Below are 20,187 nucleotides of genomic sequence, written 5' to 3'. Positions count from 1 at the left end.
GTACTGTAAAATTGAAGAATGTGCAACAAATCACCCACTTTCTGGTGTGCTTGATAGACAGACACTAGCATTCAAGTTATATGGTATTTGCAAACACAGAGACAGATGGACGCCAACTGCTGTAACAATACCCAAAACTTCAAAGTGGTTAAAAGGATTAACTCTGCTTCGATGTTAAAACATAAGCAGCAAGTGATTTAAGAAGTCTTCTTTATTTCATCGTTTCACAGAATATTAAAATTGACAGATTAAAACATAAACATCATCAAATAATGTACTTACACAGAGCTGTAAGCTTTAGTATGGCAAAAACAACCCCAAACAAACCAAAGAAAAAAATAATAAAAAATAAAATCACAGCTTTGGCCTAACTCTATTTCCCTTTAAGCCAATCGTCGTTTTTGAGTACCTCTTCAAGTATCCTTGAAACCGACAACCCTTAACTGCGACACCAAAATATCACTTTCTTTCCTCTCGCAATACCTCACCTTACTTTGTACAGGAAGCTAACAAGAAGCAGTTGTTAGATGTTGGTCTCAAGAAACTATTGGAACAATTTAATTAAAAAAGGCTCGCACATCATGTAAAATGGTGTCATTACCACAGTCTAACATACTAGCAAAAACCAAACCTCTGAAAGGAATAGCCAATGAAGACAAAAACATGATGTTTTTGCTTTTTGTCTTTTGATAAAATGGGATATCAGCGATAAGTATACAAGTCTAGCACCCCCATCGTGACTGACAAACTGATCTCACGGAAACAAATGTACTGTGTAAGGACAACACTCTGCCAGTATTTATTTATTTTATTTATTTGGTTATTGTTTTACGCCGTATCTCAAGAATATTTCACTTATTCAACTGCGGCCAGCATTATGGTGGAATGAAACCGAGCAAAAACCGGACGAAACCCACTACCGTAGGTTGCTGACAGATCTTCCAATGTACAGCAGGAGAGGAAGCGATCGCATTAAATTGAAATTTAATTACCAGATTGTTACATAATCGCAAAAAATGATGTGTCAGGGTTCATAGAGTTATATTAAGATGTATGTGTTGGGGTAAAAATGTCACTTTGAAACATAGTTGACGGGCAAAAGACTCCATACGTGCTGATAATGGCCTTCACCTCGCGTTTATTTCCGACAGTCCGACATCGCATCTGCTCAAAAGGCAACTTCCTGTTTTCTTCCTCTATCTTTAACACCGCCTAAGTTTTCCATTTTACAGAGTTCAGGATGAAAACACGGCTTTGATAGATATTAAAGAAACTTTGTTTATTAATAAGTATCGAACCGGTCTGAGTGGGAGCAAAAATGTCAAAATCTCACTGGTCTTGACCATTTTGACTTCAACTGTGTATAAATTAACCACACACTTTTATACATTATTTGAAAATATTATGTTTAATGTACATAATCAAGTGATTTATTGTTTGATTCTACACTAATTTCTTAAAGATTAGTATTACCCTTTTTGATCGCTCTCTCTCTGTTGTTCACAACGTTCTTTTCCATACTTGAAAATTTGCTCAAGTCAACTTCTTTTTTGTGAGATCAGTTTGTCAGTAATCTCGTAACACTAATCATACCACTGTAGAATTTTACAGGTTGCTAAACTTTTTTTCTTTGTGTATATTTTTCTGTAGCATTAGGCCTCTCTCCCCCCGAATCTTATATGAACTGCCAAAATGCCTCTCACTGAGATGTACACCACAATGCAAGGTATAGATGAGGTGGATATGGTGTGTATGCCTCAAGTACACCTCAGTGTGAGGCATAGATATAGATATAACATACAGATTTTGCCAAGAAACCATTGCTATGCATTTCTGCACACTAATAGGAATCTACTAATTGGCTCATTTTTGCTGATTTTGTTCCCATTTACCAGCCGCTGACAGTGCTCCACACATCCTGCGATTCATCCAGTACTGACTCTGTCAACACCCTTGCAGACATAAGGTACGAGGTATAGCTGATGTGTATATGGGATGTACGCCTCATGTACACCTCAGTTCTAGGCAGAGATGAGGTGTGCACCTCTTCTATATTATCTGAGTTCTACTGTACCTCAACTTAACCAGAGTCATATGCATATACCCGAGATATAAATCAGAAACTTTGAACAGTCTTTGAAAACGGAATAATGTACCTCAGACTCACCTCAGCAACTTTTAATAATATTAACACCAAGAAGGTATACCCCAGGTGCATTTCAGAAAGTGTGAAAAAAAAAATTAGATGGTAGCAAGGCTAACAAAGTGCTCAGCCTTAGGAGACACACAAATGAAAACTTCAGCTTGATAGGCCTACATGAAGTACTGAAATCATGAATTCGGTAATTTACAGTAAATAATATATACACAGAGCATCAGGAATGGAATATCCTACCATACTGGACAATGGTACGGTAATCAAATATCGTTCGCCAAATGTACTAAAGAATTTCTAAATATATAAAACTTTTTATCTCATGCTATACTGACTTTCAATTAAGTGTGCAAATATTGACCACTCACAGAGCAGAATATATTTACCCCTGATTATTCCAAGATGGCCGGCCCCTAACAATGAGCATATTCCAGGCTATAGGAAAACAATTAAGATATACGTTGTGGCAGAATCTGTGTCAAAGCTCGAGAAAAGGAGACGCACTAAATTTTGATCCAGCAGCTGGAAAGCGTCATGTAAATGAATATCACTGTTGTTGTCGCTGAGATTTACAGATACTACAGATACTTTAAACAATGAATTGCACCTACAAACTTACAACTTTATCTATAAATGTGAGTTACACTTATATGTAGGTATATCGACCTTGACTAGAAGTATATACGTCAGCTATACCTCGGGCATTCTGTTTGTATCCAGTCTTTCCAGGGTTCACCTCCACTGCGGTCTACTGTACGTGTCCTTGAGGTATTAATTTCCATAATTCGTAGTACCTAATTGCCCGACCTTTTCGCATATAGGAGAGCAACTTTCAGTGCAAATTATGCACATTTTAAATTTGATTTTGGAGACGAAACTACATTGGTTGGATTGGCCAAATTCAGGGCTTCGCAAAATGTATAATTTTAACAGTTTACACAGAATAATGCCACCAGAATATGCTTAAATAAGCACCTTACTAACACACGAAAAGGCTGAACAATTACAGTACCTCACATACACCTTTAATACACCTCAAGTATACCTTAGATCAGACAGTGCAACTTGTATAATGCTTGGGAGCCATGGCTTATATGATATCAAATCATGTTAATTAGGAAAATACACATATGCAGTGATGTAGGCTACATGTGGAGTAGCATACGTAACGTGTCTGTACTGGATGAGAAGTCTCAAAACTACTATAACATCATTCAAATGAATCATGCAAAATGTACATTTTCTTTTTTGTTATTAATCCAAACTCATATAAATCTATTGGTGAACCAGTACGTGTAGACAACTGTCATGCAAGAATGAGTGAATGAATGATTATTGCCTGAATGTCATATTGCGCCATATCATAGCGAGAAGTAACGGACAAGATGTATCACTTATCTGACGAAGCGATACAGGAATGATTGTGCGAAACAACTTCAAAGTATGCATATTACCATTAACATAATATACAATATGTAAACACATGACCAACGAGGCAAGCAACATTGCGTTTCAGTGTCAGATATACGTCATCGCAATGCATATAATACCTGATGATACTGACATCTAACACCTTTTAAATCTCCTATACGTATGTTTTGCTCTGTTAAAACACTTGCATAAGAGTTATCTTGACCTGCCAAAATTGTCTAATTTGGGTCAGTCCGATGCTTCCTAAAATAGACAACTCTGTAGGGAAAACCCGCAGCATTGCATCAAAGGGAACTGTGACGCATCATCAATACTGCTCCATATTACAGCTCACTTCCCTCCATGCTTGGATCCCTGGCAAAATAATACACCAATGTTATTTATTTAATTTCCTTAGAAACTTTAAAAATTAAAAAAGGTAAATGATATACCTCAGATACACCTTAGACTCTTCAAGAGTTTTTGATTATAATTTAGTGGTCAGGTACTTTAGGTACACCTCAGCCACTTTTTTAAAGATTTAAAGCAAGTCAGATTTAGACACTTTACTTCAGACAAAATTGTGAGTACAAAATTACAGATGTTTTTGTGCCAAAAAAAAATGTTTAAAATAAAATGCTAGTTTGAGCCAGTTTTCTAGCAAAATAAAAGAGAAAACAGTGTACATCCACCTTGTATATAAGCAAGTATCTCAGCTACACCTCAGGCATCATCTTTTTTTAATAAAATTTACAGGGGGAACGCCTGCAATAAGGTCTACTATAGGTGTACTTGAGGTTCGAATTTGCATAATTGGCAGTACCTCAGATACACCTTCAACACACCTCAAGCATACCTTAGACACACCTCGGTTCAGAAAAGCTACAACCCAATGGTACACCTCTGGTGTACCTCAAGTATACCTCCAGTACCCTTTACAAAGGGTAAGGGAATTGACAACGAAGGAGAATTTAAAAATGATAAAGTTTGGAACCTTGCTGGAAATGTCCGCAGTGAAGTGAAAACAACCCCTGTGTACTATTCTTGGAGTAATGGCTGTTTAAAATGACACAATCAAACTTTGACTGACATGTTATGGACGGTCAAATCAAAAATATGATAGGGAGACTGCCCTAAATTAGAGGCACAATAAGCACTTCAAAGCATTTGTGAGTTTAGTCCATACAGTTCGCATTTGGACGTAACCCAAACCTGCCCAGTGTGTTAACTGAACAGAGACCCTTTTTGGAAGGTATGACAATGACATATCTGCCTTACATTCAGCCAGAACAGCTTTCACTGAAGTAGAATGCTCAAAACATATTTCCAGAGGTCTTCGAAAACAGATTTGAGCCCATTATATTATATATTTATTTATGTATTTATTTGATTGGTGTTTTACACTGTACTCAAGAATATTTCGCTTATACAGGGCACAGCCCAGGGGAAACCCACGACCATCCGCAGGTTGCTGACAGACCTTCCCACTTATGGCCGGAGAGGAATGAGCGTATGATAAACGACCAGACAGCCACGAATGGAAGGGTCCGGCAACGGCTAACAGGAATGATGGGACTGTAGTGTTTGTTAGGCATGAAAGTTTTTGTGTACAAATCCAGAATTGTCGGTTATCCAAAGGTCCGGTATTTCATAATGCTTCCTCATCAGACAATGCTCCTACCAATGTGACCAATAATGACACCCCCAGTTATCTGTCAGTTATCCAAAGGTCCGATATTTCATAATGCTTCCTCATCAGACAATGCTCCTGTCAATGTGACCAATAATGACAGCCCCAGTTATCTGTTGGTTATCCAAAGGTCCGATATTTCATAATGCTTCCTCATCAGACAATGAACCTACCAATGTGACCAATAATGACACCCCCAGTTATCTGTCGGTTATCCAAAGGTCCGATATTTCATAATGCTTCCTCATCAGACAATGCTCCTACCAATGTGACCAATAATGACACCTCCAGTTATCTGTCTGTTATCCAAAGGTCCGATATTTCATAATGCTTCCTCATCAGACAATGCACCTACCAATGTGACCCTATAATGACACCTCCAGTTATCTGTTGGTTATCCAAATGTCATATATTTCATAATGCTTCCTCATCAGACAATGCTCCTACCAATGTGACCAATAATGACACCCCCAGTTATCTGTCGGTTATCCAAACGTCCGATATTTCATAATGCTTCCTCATCAGACATTGCTCCTGCCAATGTGACCAATAATGACACCCCCAGTTATCTGTTGGTTATCCAAAGGTCCGGTATTTCATAATGCTTCCTCATCAGAAAATGCTCCTACCAATGTGACCAATAATGACACCCCCAGTTATCTGTTGGTTATCCAAAGGTCCGATATTTCATAATGCTTCATCATCAGACAATGCTCCTGCCAATGTGACCAATAACGACACCCCCAGTTATCTGTTGGTTATCCTAAGGTCCGAAATTTCATAATGCTTCCTCATCAGACAATGCTCCTGCCAATGTGACCAATAACGACACCTCCAGTTATCTGTCTGTTATCCAAAGGTCCGATATTTCATAATGCTTCATCATCAGACAATGCTCCTGTCAATGTGATCAACAATGACATCCCCAGTTATCTGTTGGTTATCCAAAGGTTCGATATTTCATAATGCTTCATCATCAGACAATGAACCTACCAATGTGACCAATAATGACACCTCCAGTTATCTGTCGGTTATCCAAAGGTCCGATATTTCATAATGCTTCATCTTCAGACAATGCTCCTGCCAATGTGACCAATAATGACACGGAAGTTCCATGGTCTAGATAATCAACAATCTCTGGAGTTGGTTGTGTCAAGTGATGCATCCTTAGCCACTCTTTCAGATGGTGGAACACATGGTGGAATCATCATTTTCCTGAGAGACAAAACTGGCCATTTCTCACCTTTATCCTGGACGTCTAAAAAACATTTGCTGCATCGTACTAAGCACCCTTGCACTGAAACTCTACTCTGGCTGAAGGTGTGAATAATGCCGTTTATCTGGCAACACTATACACATTTGTGGCTGATAAAAGACTCCGACTGGATATTAGTAGTCTTAAGGAAATGATTGGGCAAAATCTAATAAAGCAGGATTCCAACTAAAATACAGCTAAGTGATTGTCTCACCCAGTGCAACTTCACTGAGATTGCTAAAGGCCTCGAATGACAGAATGTGGTGCATGTAGTCACATGTACAGGGCAGCTTTCCTGTGATTCATGGACTGTGAATTGTGATTCAGTGCTTCAAGGAGCATGAACAGTGTTGATGTGATTCATGGACTGTGAACAATGGTGATGTGATTCATGGGCTGTGAACAGTACTGATGTGATTCATAGACTGTGAATGTCGCTGATGTGATTCATGGGCTGTGAACAGTACTGATGTGATTCATAGACTGTGAACAGTGCTGATGTGATTCATGGACTGTGAACCATGGTGATGTGATTCATGGACTGTGAACCATGGTGATGTGATTCATGGACTGTGAACCATGGTGATGTGATTCATAGACTGTGAACCATGGTGATGTGATTCAAAGACTGTGAACAGTGGTGATGTGATTCATAGACTGTGAACAGTGTTGATATGATTCATGGACTGTGAATGTCGCTGATGTGATTCATAGACTGTGAACAGAGTTGATATGATTCATGGACTGTGAATGTCGCTGATGTGATTCATGGACTATGAATGTCACTGATGTGATTCAAAATTTCAGTGTAATCTGATTGGGTGATTATTGCAGGTCTACAAACTTTGAGCACCTGTGCATTCCATTACCTTACACTGATGAATAACTGATTCACTTTTTTTTTACATTTCATTTACTCCACTTTAATGATCATACCTTCATTCTGTCCAATTCTGACTTCAATCCATGTACTTTAGATCTTTCCTTTTCCAAATCTGCAGTCAATAATGTCACCTGGAAACAGAAAAAGAAAAAGTGAAAGAGAGAAGGAGGTGGGATGGGGGGGGGGGTTGTCTGCTAAAGACAATATTTTCAAGACTAGGAAAAAGGATAATGTTTTCAAAACTAAGAGAGGTAAGTCGACAAAAGGCCAAAGGTCACTAAATGCTTATATGTGACCACTTGTTAAATGTCACACTGTGGTCACTGGCCTGGTTTTACTTTCCATGCTGCGGTCTTTTGTATAACCTGAAGATACGTCTTACCTCTTTCAAACAGCTCTGAAACCTGAAATCCTACGCCAGCCCAATTAGATACCATTAAAAAATGAGAACAAGGTAAATGTTTTTAGGTTGAAAAGTTATTCACAATCTTGTGTGTTTATCTTTTATTGTCAATTTTGAGATTAATTACCCTTTTGTTGCCACCTTGTGAATGCATGTTGCATCTTGTGAATGCATGTTGCATCTTGTGAATACATGTTGCCACCTTGTGAATACATGTTGCCACCTTGTGACTACATGCTGCCACTTTGTGAATACATGTTGCCGCCTTGTGAATACATGTTGCCACCTTGTGAAAAAGGAGTGGAGTGGACCACCTCATTAAACAAATTTACATGTGGTTCAACTAAGTTAAATGACGATTGCAAAAATATCAGATGATCACATAATTGATGGACATTACCAGATCATTATAATGGGGTATACAAGGCAACCTGCCAATACAATTGAGACCTGAGAAATACAATGCCAAGAGCACACAGAGTTGTTCCTAATTATTGAAGTGCATACCTGTTCAGTGAGCTCGTCCTTTACCTGTAACAACTCATCTATCTGCAGCAGAACTTCTGCTTTGTCTTTCACTGGAAAAAAAAATATGACTAAATGTGATTTCACATCAGCAAGTTTTAAATATATTGTCGCAATCGTATGACTCAAATACTACTGAAGTGGTGTCAAGCCATTATCATTCATTCAATACATCGTATGAGTGTCAAAAGAAGGATGATTCCCAGTAAGCAAGGCTGTCAGCTGTAACCAAAAGAAGGTGCTATAATCAGCGACATGCAAATCATGAACCACAAAAAGAACACAAGGCAAAGACCGAGTTGTCCTGATCTCATGATCATACACCTGCGCCTTCTTGGTAAAATGCATCAATGAACAAAAGTGGCATAAAGATGAATGAAAGACAGTAAGATTTCCAACATGACAAAGTTAAATATTTTTATGTGGCAGTGCTGCCTGTCCTGATTATTGCCCAGAGCCTCACGCATATTTGGTGACGTCTTTGACATGATCAATCTGTATGGCGGTAGGATTTTCTATTCTCAACCTACGTTTTTTGTCTTCGTGCTGCAGCAGTACTGAAGCAGTTTAATTAACTTAAATATGGTATCACGACTACCAAAGAGCTTCCCTATAGGTTAAACAGGAATGCTGAACTTCAACTCAATGAATAAAACAGTGAAGTTATGAATTTGGTAATTTACACTAATTAGTAAGCACACAGAGCATTTGCGATGGAACAACCCTCTGATGTCATTGTGTTTTATATCCATGCAGTGCTTTTTGAGATACCACCTCTAACAGTTACTTTAACAGTGATGCTAATATGTAATTTACCCTAATTATTATGCACGCATCGAATCAACGATGGAACATGTGCAAAACATGAGCTCAATAAATACTGTACTTTTTTAAGATATCGCCCCTTACATTTTGTTTAACACTGACTCTATACACAGTCAGGAATTTTGTAACCAACAGTGCTTAATCTGCATACAACAAATCACTGATGGAAAATCCCCCTCGTGCTATACATGCGCAACTTTTTAAGATACACCACCCCTCACATTTTGTTTAACACAGGTTCTGATGCACAATACATTTCGTTATGAAGTTTAAAATTTACAGTACTTAATATGCACACAGCAAATCTATGCTGGAACATCCCCCTCTTGATATTGTGCTATACATGTGTGCAAAACCTGAGCTCAATATCTGCAGTACTTTTTAAGATACCACCCCTAACATTTTGTTTAACATTGCTTTCCCAGTTGTTGGGTTCCATGTTGTTGTGACACTCAGGGTATGACATCTGCTACAAGGCACAAGTGTGCTAAAAAGTAAACTGGTCTGTCAGATATAATTCTCTCTTCACTGCACTATTTGCAGGTTTAAAATCTGTCCTGCGACTTGTGTAACGCAACTGACCACCCATCAGTCTTCTGCCCGCTGAATTTAGCGAACCAAAGTGCAACAAGCAGTCACCCCGTGGTGGAGTTAGAAAAATAACCTAACTTATTTTACTTTCTTGTTGTAATGTTTGTATACACACATGTGTATGTACTGTATGTATTTATTTGACTGGTATCCTCCCACCATAATCTTGGCAGCCATTGTATAAGTGAATATTCTTGAGTGCAACGTAAAACACCGATCAAATAAATAAACAAATATTCGACTGGTGTACTGCTGTACTCAAAAATATTTCACTTATGGTAGGAGGATCCACTGGCTGCTGGTAGACCTTCCCACTTGCCCCACATGCAACTGGAGAGGGGTCCAGTCTGAGCTGGAATTGAACCCCACATACATACACATAGGTATCCACGTACATGTATATGAAAGAATTGTGATGCCATGGAAATCCAGGGGAAAGTTAGATATGAGTAACACTTGATGCTCCATGGAGAAAGTCTGAAAAATTTGTGATAAATAATACCGTAACTAAGATATGGTCATGACAAGATTCCTGGAACAGATGCTCGCTCGCTCACTCCCTCAAAAACACTAGGGCAGAGAAAGCAACGGGTACACATGCTCTACGACACCTCCATGCATGTTGTAAACATGGTCTTTCTTGTTACCATGGTTACATAGGGTAGCAGACTTTCTCAGTCATGGACACCTGTATTTATTTATTTGCTATTACTCAAGAATATTTCACTTATATGACAGCGGCCAGCATTATGGTGGGAGGAAACCAGGCAGGGCTTGGGGAAAACCCACGACCATCCGCAGGTTGCTGCGAGACACCTGTATGAAAACCTTTAGCAGTAAATGACTGCCTGGTGTGCTACTTACTTTCTCCTTGTCCCAAAATATGACAGAGCTGTTTATTCCTTTGCTTCACTTGCTTCAACTCTTCCTGCCAACAGATTTGAAAAACAGACACATGATACAAGACCTGAAAAACCTAATGTACACTCAGAATTCTCTACAGTCTTACTCTACAACTGATGCTAATGAAGAGCTCAGAGGTCTCCAGGAGTGGACAATTTCGTGTGTTCAGGTACGTGTAGAATTCATGCCATTCGCATCGATTTACCTGGCACTGACAGGAGATGGCATACTGCAGTATTCACACATGCAGCTAGCTGTGCGGCCCCAAACAATTGGACACATGGGTGGAAAGTTTGTGTGGTTTAGAACAAACAAGTCTCAAACATGCAATATACACAAGTTTTCTTTTCAGGATGTGTATGAATTTGACTGACAACTGTCAACCAGATATCTTGTTTATATGAACAAGGTGTGATGTCGCAAAAAAATCCAAGATGGTCAACAGCAGCATGACCAGATTACAGAGTGACGAATGTATATCCCAACTCTCTCAATAAATAAAATACCAGTATATAAAATAAAACCTGGTCACATGTATGCAGAGAAGAGAACTGAACTAAATTAAAGTTTCTCTGTCTTTAAAGCCATTATTTCAAACAATCCCCTCTGTGTCATCAGCTCAGCTGTCAAGTTCATATCTAGTTGTGTCAAAGGCCACATGAACACTCAGAAGTGCTCCAAAACGCAGTTATATTGCATTAAAACATATCCTTATAATGTTAAAATGATTCAAAAAGATTAAATCAAATCAGAACAGTGCCATTAATGTGCAGTTATTTAGAGGCGGTTTTAGTGGCGCACGTTTTGGCTAGCAGGGGTTTTGACCTGATCTCTGCTGGAAGATAGACCTAAAGACTCTCAGTGCCTTGTCCTCAATTTAACAAATAATGTCTGTGATGAAGTGCACGTTACAATAAGGTCTTTTCGTTTGCGGATGACAGATTATATAGACCTTATAACACATCAAACGCCTTTACCTAAGACATACAGTGATATAGCCGTCTGTCAGTTGATTGATAGATGGATGGAGTTTTCGATAATGCACCAGGTTTTTTCAAAACGGTCTCGAGTAACTCTCAGGTGAGAATGTAAATGTAAAGGAATATATTTTCTGGTACCGTATATATACATTATGCTTAATTAGGTGAGTTATGCCTTGGCACAATCCACACGTGTAGGTGTCACTACATGTAGTTTATGCCTTGGCACAATCCACATGTGTAGATGTCGCTACATGTAGTTTATGCCTTGGCACAATCCACACATGTAGGTGTCGCTACATGCAGTTTATGCCTTGGCACAATCCACACATGTAGGTGTCGCTACATGTAGTTTATGCTTTGGCACAATCCACATGTGTAGGTGTCGCTACATGTAGTTTATGCCTTGGCACAATCCACACGTGTAGGTGTCGCTACATGTAGTTTAAGCCTTGGCACAATCCACACGTGTAGGTGTCGCTACGTGTAGTTTATGCCTTGGCACAATCCACACGTGTAGGTGTCGCTACGTGTAGTTTATGCCTTGGCACAATCCACACGTGTAGGTGTCGCTACGTGTAGTTTGTGCTCCATTTTGGCACATGAAGACCTGTAGAGTCTGATCAGCTGTCTACTTGTGACGTCTTCAAGTGAGTTCGGTTGCATTCCGCCCAAGTGAAAAAACTCACTTATAAATGCCTTACATGCTACCAATACAGCTTGTATTCGTGTTATTTTTACATTCTTGGAATGAATACATCTATGTGTTATTAAGTCCATTAATAGTGAATTTGGCATTTTCAATGAAGATAATTTCAGATTTTATATTCCACCGTATATGTACAAAACTTATGCATGGATTAGCAGTTTTTCTAAAAACTGGACCTGATGGCCTAAATAAATTATCGTCAAAATTGGACAATATTAGTCAGCAGCTATTGCAAGTATTATAACTGCACACAAAATCAGACACAGTCAAAACGGACAACATTTAGAAGAAGTTGTCCAGAAATCAATGAGAATCATGGAATTCTTTAAAAATGCAAAACTTATCTGCAGAGGGGGCTTGATTTTCAAATCTTATATGAATGAAAAACTTCACCTCAATACGTAAATTTACAGTAATTAATATGCACACAGAGCATCAATGATGGAACATCCCTCTTGTGTCAATGTGCTATATATGCATGTAAAACTTCAGGTCATTACAGGCTGTACTTTTCTAGATACCATTTGAGATATGATTTGTTTAACATTAATTCTAATACACAATACACAAGTGAGGAATTCAGTAATTTATGGTATTTAACTTGATCAATGCACTTGATCTTAATACCTGCAGTTCTTCTTAAGATACCACCCCTAACATCTTGTTTAACATTTGCTTTTCCTGTTATTAGACAAAGACTAAACAGTGTAAGTTATGTACCCTTGACAAAGAAGCTGAAATACATAGTAGCTGAACAACAGTCTTCACAGCAAACATGGCAAATTTACTGATTGTACAGGCATGGTTTGCTTCCTCAAGGGATACACATGTAACTGTATGGCAGGCAAGTGGCTTTTCTTGTGTGGACAAGATCAGTGTAAGTTCACCTATTCTTAAAGGAGAAGAAAACACAAAAATGAAGCTAAAATCAGATGAAAGAGCGTCAAAATTTATTTGCAAATACGATCTTTAATATTTTGGGGGATTTTTTTTCAAGAGAAAAGGGTATTTGAAAATATTTTTGTATGGTGGGTATTTGGGACCAACTTTTGGTATTTATTGTTGTTGCATAATAATGTTCTAAATAAGGATGTGATGCTTGTCTAATAAATTTATTTGAATGTAAATTTGTTGTTTATATCGAAACGTGCATTTAACCTAAATTATGATAACATTTATGAACATATTAAAAATATAAATATGATCCAAATTGAGGTTTAATACATTTGTTAGCTGAAAAGAACAAATTCTAGTGCAAAAATATTTATTAAACCTGGGTTACATCCTCATTTATGACATTATTAAAGAAAGACTATACATACCAAAAGGTGGTCCCAAATACCCACCATACAAAAATTATTTTCAAGTGTCTTTCTCTCCTTAAGGAAAAATCGGAAAAAATATTGAAGGCCACATTTAGGAATAACTTTTCTCACTCTTTCATCTAAACTTTATGTCATATTTATGTTTTCTCCACCTTTAAGAGCCAAACTGCTGTAAATATGTCCACGTCCAGAAAGATGTATTTGATGTTTTTGAGATAATGTTCTCTTTTGGTGAGAAAAGATATCTTAAGCATTTAATAATTGAACAACAGCTTAATGAATAGTCCTTGCAGAGTAAAGCATCAGGCTATCTTTGGCCAAACGTCCATGTCCAGAATGAATGAACAATTAAGTCATCAAGAATAGCCAATGGATGCTTAGCACAAACAGATACCTGGCAGTGCAGATCATTCTATTGAATTTTAATCTTTAAAACAGCTGCAAATGTGGAAATGAATTAAACACGATTTACAGCTGGAGTCTGGCACTGGATTGGTTATGGTTTACGGCTACATCTTCTTCCATGAGAAGTTCTCAAAAGAGGGTTTGTAACATGCTCCTTCAGCACAGGAAGGTGGACGGACCATTCAAGAAATGGTTTCAGAGAAACCAACCAGTCACAAACAGACCACACATAAATAAGCAAAACAATAAACTAAATCAGCCTGCAGTATCACATCTTGATACTACATGAAATAATTTATTATATATAATAATTATTTATAATAATTTAACAAAGTTCTTGACTGTCTGTTTGGCTTCTTATAGTGGACAGATTGGCATCGATGCAATCAATCAGATTTTCAGGTTACTTTAACCTCAGTTTTTTTGATGCAAGCGTTAAAACTGAAGCATTTTGGTTCACGCATTTATGTGCAGGGAACCAAGAATGGTGTGACAATGACTGTGTTAGGACAGGAGACAGAACTAGGTAAACAAATAAACTTAACAATTTTTAAGCACCTTTAATTTCCCATGTGTCTTTTTGTTGACTAAATCAGATGTTCAGACTGAGCAATACCATTAATTTTTTTACATGTCTACGAAGACCATATTTCACATCGATAGCATGTTGGTGTCACCATAGCAGTCTTGCTCTCCCATATATGCGACTCGCAAGTGATGAAATAATGTCTAATAAAACGAAATGACATGCACGCAAACTTCAAGAAAGGCTGACCAATTTTTTGTATTTTTGCCTTATCTGGAGCACTATATGCTCATAAGTGTACAATTGGTGAAATATGAATATTTCTATACATACTTCTAACTTTTTGACTGTGGCTCTCAACATGGTGATTTCTTTGTCTTTCTTCCTTACATCATTCTCATACTTCCGAACTATCACGCTCTCCATGGCATATTGCTGAATAAAATAAACACAAAGTGAAGAATATAAAGATTAGGTTTTAGGGTGATTTCACTTTGCTTGGGATACACACTGCTTTCGATAATATGTCACAAGAAGGACTGTTATGGAAACTGTCACACTCTCCATGGCATATTGCTCAATAAAATAAACACAAAGTGAAGAATATAAAGATTAGGTTTTAGGGTGATTTCATTTTGCTTGGGATACACACTGCTTTCGATAATATGTCACAAGAACGACTGTTATCATTATGGAAACTTGTAAGCAAAATGTGAACAGGAAGCTCTATTTAACCTCTGTGGAAATCTAGCAGGAGCCACATGATTTGATAGTTAAGAATAACCGATTAACAGATGACTTTACACTTTACGCTGTCATCACCAGTTACAGTGCATGAGCTGACATTAGAAGATAAATCATCCTTCTACCATGCATACGTGTCTACAAGGTACCAGAGAGATATTAAGTTCAGATGTGTTGTTATATAGCATCAAAATAAATAGTAATGAAATTGTTCTATCTAACTATTGTTCATATAAATCCAGTCAAAACGATATGTCTTCCCATATACAGGCTCTCACAAAATTTCCTTGGGACTCTATTTGGGCGTAAACAAATGTAGTAAGGCCCATAGTCTCCACCAAGAAACTCTGTCCCAGTGAATAAAGGTAAAATAGTTTTCACAATGTGCTACAAGCTGTTTTTCCTGGGTACAAGAATCAACACAGTATATTGCGTAAAAGCATGTATCAAGTGGGTGAATATACATACATTTACATGCACCCTAATTCTTCAACCTTTTTTGCGCACGAGAAAAGAAACTTATGCACATTTACAACTGGACCGTGGAGACAGAACTACATTGCTTGAATAAACAACACCTTGCAAACATGTGAAATGGTTGAAGAATTGCTTTTTAATGTAGCATTAAAAAGAAAAAAAAAAAAAAAAAAAACAGTAAAAGACTTGGATGTAGTACCCATGGAAATGTTTTACACCTTTTTATACTCAGCCTGCATTTTTTCCTGTGTAAGAATTCTATCCACATCTGCCTGAACTCTATCAAAGAACCTGGGATCAGCCTGATTGTCAGGCACCCTCGTTTGTGGTGGTGGTGGAGGGGCAGGACTCTCATCTTCCTCTGAAAAGAAACAAATAAAGAAGTGAGTGTGACACACACAATGCCATTGGTGGATTTAACAATTTTTGTGTGAGATTCAGATTTCTAATCTATCTGCCAGAATTTGTGTGGAACTTTTCCACACGATCAAACGCTGTTGTCAGAGAGTAATGTCATAGTTTTGAGGACGGTTGTTCCAATCTCAGGTATTTGATGGGATGACAGGTTGGTGTCAAAGCAAATTGCCTGCCCATATGAAAACAAATATGACAACCACCAACATGAAAAGTAAAATTTATTTATTTATTTATTTATTTGATTGGTGTTACCATCGATTAGAGACTATAGAACTGAGTTTACAATTGATAGTAAAAATAAGTTATGCTGCTTTCACAAAGGAATTGTAAAGCAGTTGTAAATTTTTCAAGTTACAATTACCATAGTAGGCCAAATTTGACTCATACATAAAGGTAGCCTTAGTAAATGGACAATGTTTCTGTCAATAACTTTTCTTAAATTCATTTTCAAAAGTAATCTACATCATAAGTGGTCATAATGATTCGCAGCTAAAAACAGCGTGTGAAAAAAAAAATGCTCGTAACATCCTTTAGAGACATATAAATGGCAAATTGAGTCCAAAAGTGCTAATTATAATAAGTCTTTCCAACATTTCTAACATTTACAACAGAGTCAACCAAACTGAAATTTGTGATTGTAAGTTACAAATACTGTAGCTAATCAGCCCTTAGTGCAAGACGTTGTCGATTGTAAGAAGACACAGTAGGCCTGTATGTACACACATCTAATGACTCCTCATTGCCACATGATCAAGGGAGGTACATAAAATGAAGGCCAAGATATTGGCCATTGAACACAAATCAAATAAAATACATAAATAATTACTCATACAAACACACACAACTTACACATTCAATGCACATTTCATTCAGGATTTAGAACTTTTACTTGCACTGGATGAAATGGATACATAACATTTTGTTCAGACCTCTGAATTAAACCATCAATAAACCATATAAATGTACATGTATAGGCCTACTGGTGCTGTCTGTATAATTATGTTTGGCATATCTACATGTAGGCTATCTGGTAATTCCATTACGTTTTGGAATAAACAATGAATGAGTTTTAGTGCTGTACATGTATAGGCCTACTGGTGCTGCCTGTATAATTATGTTTGGCATATCTACATGTAGGCTATCTGGTAATTCCATTACGTTTTGGGAATGAACAATGAATGAGTTTTAGTGCTGTACATGTATAGGCCTACTGGTGCTGCCTGTATAATTATGTTTGGCATATCTACATGTAGGCTATCTGGTAATTCCATTACGTTTTGGGAATGAACAATGAATGAGTTTTTAGTGCTGTACATGTATAGGCCTACTGGTGCTGTCTGTATAATTATGTTTGGCATATCTACATGTAGGCTATCTGGTAATTCCATTACGTTTTGGAAACGAACAATGAATGAGTTTTAGTGCTGTACATGTATAGGCCTACTGGTGCTGTCTGTATAATTATGTTTGGCATATCTACATGTAGGCTATCTGGTAATTCCATTACGTTTTGGAAACGAACAATGAATGAGTTTTAGTGCTGTACATGTATAGGCCTACTGGTGCTGCCTGTATAATTATGTTTGGCATATCTACATGTAGGCTATCTGGTAATTCCATTACGTTTTGGAAACGAACAATGAATGAGTTTTAGTGCTGTACATGTATAGGCCTACTGGTGCTGTCTATAATTATGTTTGGCATATCTACATGTAGGCTATCTGGTAATTCCATTACGTTTTGGGAACGAACAATGAATGAGTTTTAGTGCTGTACATGTATAGGCCTACTGGTGCTGTCTATAATTATGTTTGGCATATCTACATGTAGGCTATCTGGTAATTCCATTACGTTTTGGGAACGAACAATGAATGAGTTTTAGTGCTGTACATGTATAGGCCTACTGGTGCTGCCTGTATATTTATGTTTGGGATATCTACATGTAGGCTATCTGGTAATTCCATTACATTTTGGGAACGAACAATGAATGAGTTTTAGTGCTGTACATGTATAGGCCTACTGGTGCTGTCTGTATAATTATGTTTGGCATATCTACATGTAGGCTATCTGGTAATTCCATTTAGTTTTGGGAATGAACAATGAATGAGTTTTAGTGCTGTGCATGTATAGGCCTACTGGTGCTGTCTATAATTATGTTTGCATATCTACATGTAGGGTATCTGGTAATTCCATTTAATTTTGGGAATGAACAATGAATGAGTTTTAGTGCTGTACATGTATAGGCCTACTGGTGCTGTACTATGTTTGGCATATCTACATCTAGGCTATCTGGTAATTCCATTACATTTTGGGAATAAACAATGAATGAGTTTTAGTGCTGTACATGTATAGGCCTACTGGTGCTGTCTGTATAATTATGTTTGGCATATCTACATGTAGGCTATCTGGTAATTCCATTATGTTTTGGGAATGAACAATGAATGAGTTTTAGTGCTCTATATCCTCTGTAAAAATTTTTTTAGCTGATTATATGAAATTGGAAAAATGTGATCGAAGTTTGAAACTTGTACAATTATTCATGTAGGCCTACAAGGACCATGACTAAGAGAGGAATGCGATCATGGTTGTACTGTAACTGTATGGTACAAGCTTATGTTACCAATGTGTTATCATAAATTAGAAAATGTACCTGGAGAAAGATTTTACAATTCTAGATAAATCAAATTCAAGACAAAGAAGGCAGGCATCTTTACCATCACTGTTGAGAGATTTGATTTGAGCGGTTTCTAACTGATTAAACTGTTCGAGGGTCATCGGGACTGGCTTGCTTTTGTTTTTCTTCTTCTTTTCCTCTTTTTCATCACCATTGGCTTTCACAGTTCCGTTCATAGGCTGTTTTTTCTTGCCCTAGGAAGTAATGAAGATGATGATCATATGAGAGAAAAATTTAAATTTAAACCCATGGTAAAAGTAGAAATGCATGAAAAATGAATGTTGGAAAATAATCATATAGGTTTGGTCTATTTATCCACTTCCACTGTTGTCTCAGACAGGACATGGAAAAAATTCTTCAGTAATACTACAATGTCTGAAGCTTCATTTTACCACTTTTCTTGCTGAGCAGGATAAGCATTTTCAAAACCAACTGTAGGATCATCCGTATTTTAAACAATTTAATCAGCATTTCATGTCTGAATGTTAGTATCCTTATTCAACGATATTACATGTTTTAATGACCCCTAACCCTGATTTCATAATCATATATGTATCGTACATCATGCATATTCAAACAAAACATGCATATACCACAGTATTTATTTATTTGATTGGTGCTTTACGCTGTACTCAACAGCATTTCACCTATACAACAGCGGCCACTTTTTGACGGGAGGAAACAGGGCAGACCCCGAGGGAAACCCATGACCACCTGCTGACAGACTTTCCCATGTATGGCCGGAGAGGAAACACAGCGTGGGTGATAAGCCCCTGTGTAATTGTACCATGCTGGCATGCGCTCTCCCTCAGCCACAGTGGAAAATGCTGTAAATACCATAATACCGTAAATAGTAAAGTATATTTAGAGGATCAGGCCACATTTAAAAATATGTTCATTTGGGGTAACTATACTGACTTCTCAAAAAGGGCCAAATCAGTCTAGTCTCATGATTTCATAATAATTTTCTCTCAATTTTGACTATTTGAAACATTACCTTTTTCACACTAGCCAAAATAAAAAGAATTCCCTACTTATCGATCCCATTGTTTTCGGACAGGATTGTGTTACCTACCAAAAATGAATGTTTTAAGGATGGTCGTACATATTGAATTACACCCAAGTGTGAAACCTGTAAGTTTCACAATTCTACTAATTACAATATGTGCTTAATGTATTCATGTACATTAAGCACATATTACACATAGATGAATGGCCAATCACAATAAGAGAAATCATAAATTTGCTATGATCCGGCTCTTCTTCAGAGTAACTTGTATTTGATTTGAT

General features: G+C 37.4%; 1 protein-coding gene across 1 annotated transcript in view; it reads right to left on the bottom strand.

Moving 5' to 3' along the window:
* Positions 1-212: 212 nt before the first annotated feature.
* Positions 213-20,187, bottom strand: part of LOC135472407 (G kinase-anchoring protein 1-like) — a 30,998-nt gene continuing 11,023 nt past the window's right edge. Inside the window, exons 4-10 of the mRNA XM_064751896.1 lie at positions 18,938-19,091; positions 16,025-16,167; positions 14,919-15,020; positions 10,602-10,665; positions 8,304-8,374; positions 7,447-7,524; positions 213-3,940 (exon numbers count right to left, since the gene is read on the bottom strand). Of these exons, the coding sequence (XP_064607966.1) occupies positions 3,917-3,940; positions 7,447-7,524; positions 8,304-8,374; positions 10,602-10,665; positions 14,919-15,020; positions 16,025-16,167; positions 18,938-19,091 (636 nt within the window). The 3' untranslated portion in view covers positions 213-3,916. The remainder of the gene's footprint in view (positions 3,941-7,446; positions 7,525-8,303; positions 8,375-10,601; positions 10,666-14,918; positions 15,021-16,024; positions 16,168-18,937; positions 19,092-20,187) is intronic.

Source organism: Liolophura sinensis, chromosome 8 (genome assembly GCF_032854445.1).
Source record: "Liolophura sinensis isolate JHLJ2023 chromosome 8, CUHK_Ljap_v2, whole genome shotgun sequence".
Taxonomy (NCBI): Eukaryota; Metazoa; Mollusca; class Polyplacophora; order Chitonida; family Chitonidae; genus Liolophura; species Liolophura sinensis.
Note: the sequence above shows the minus strand (reverse complement) of the source record. Positions and strands in the feature narration are given on the sequence as shown.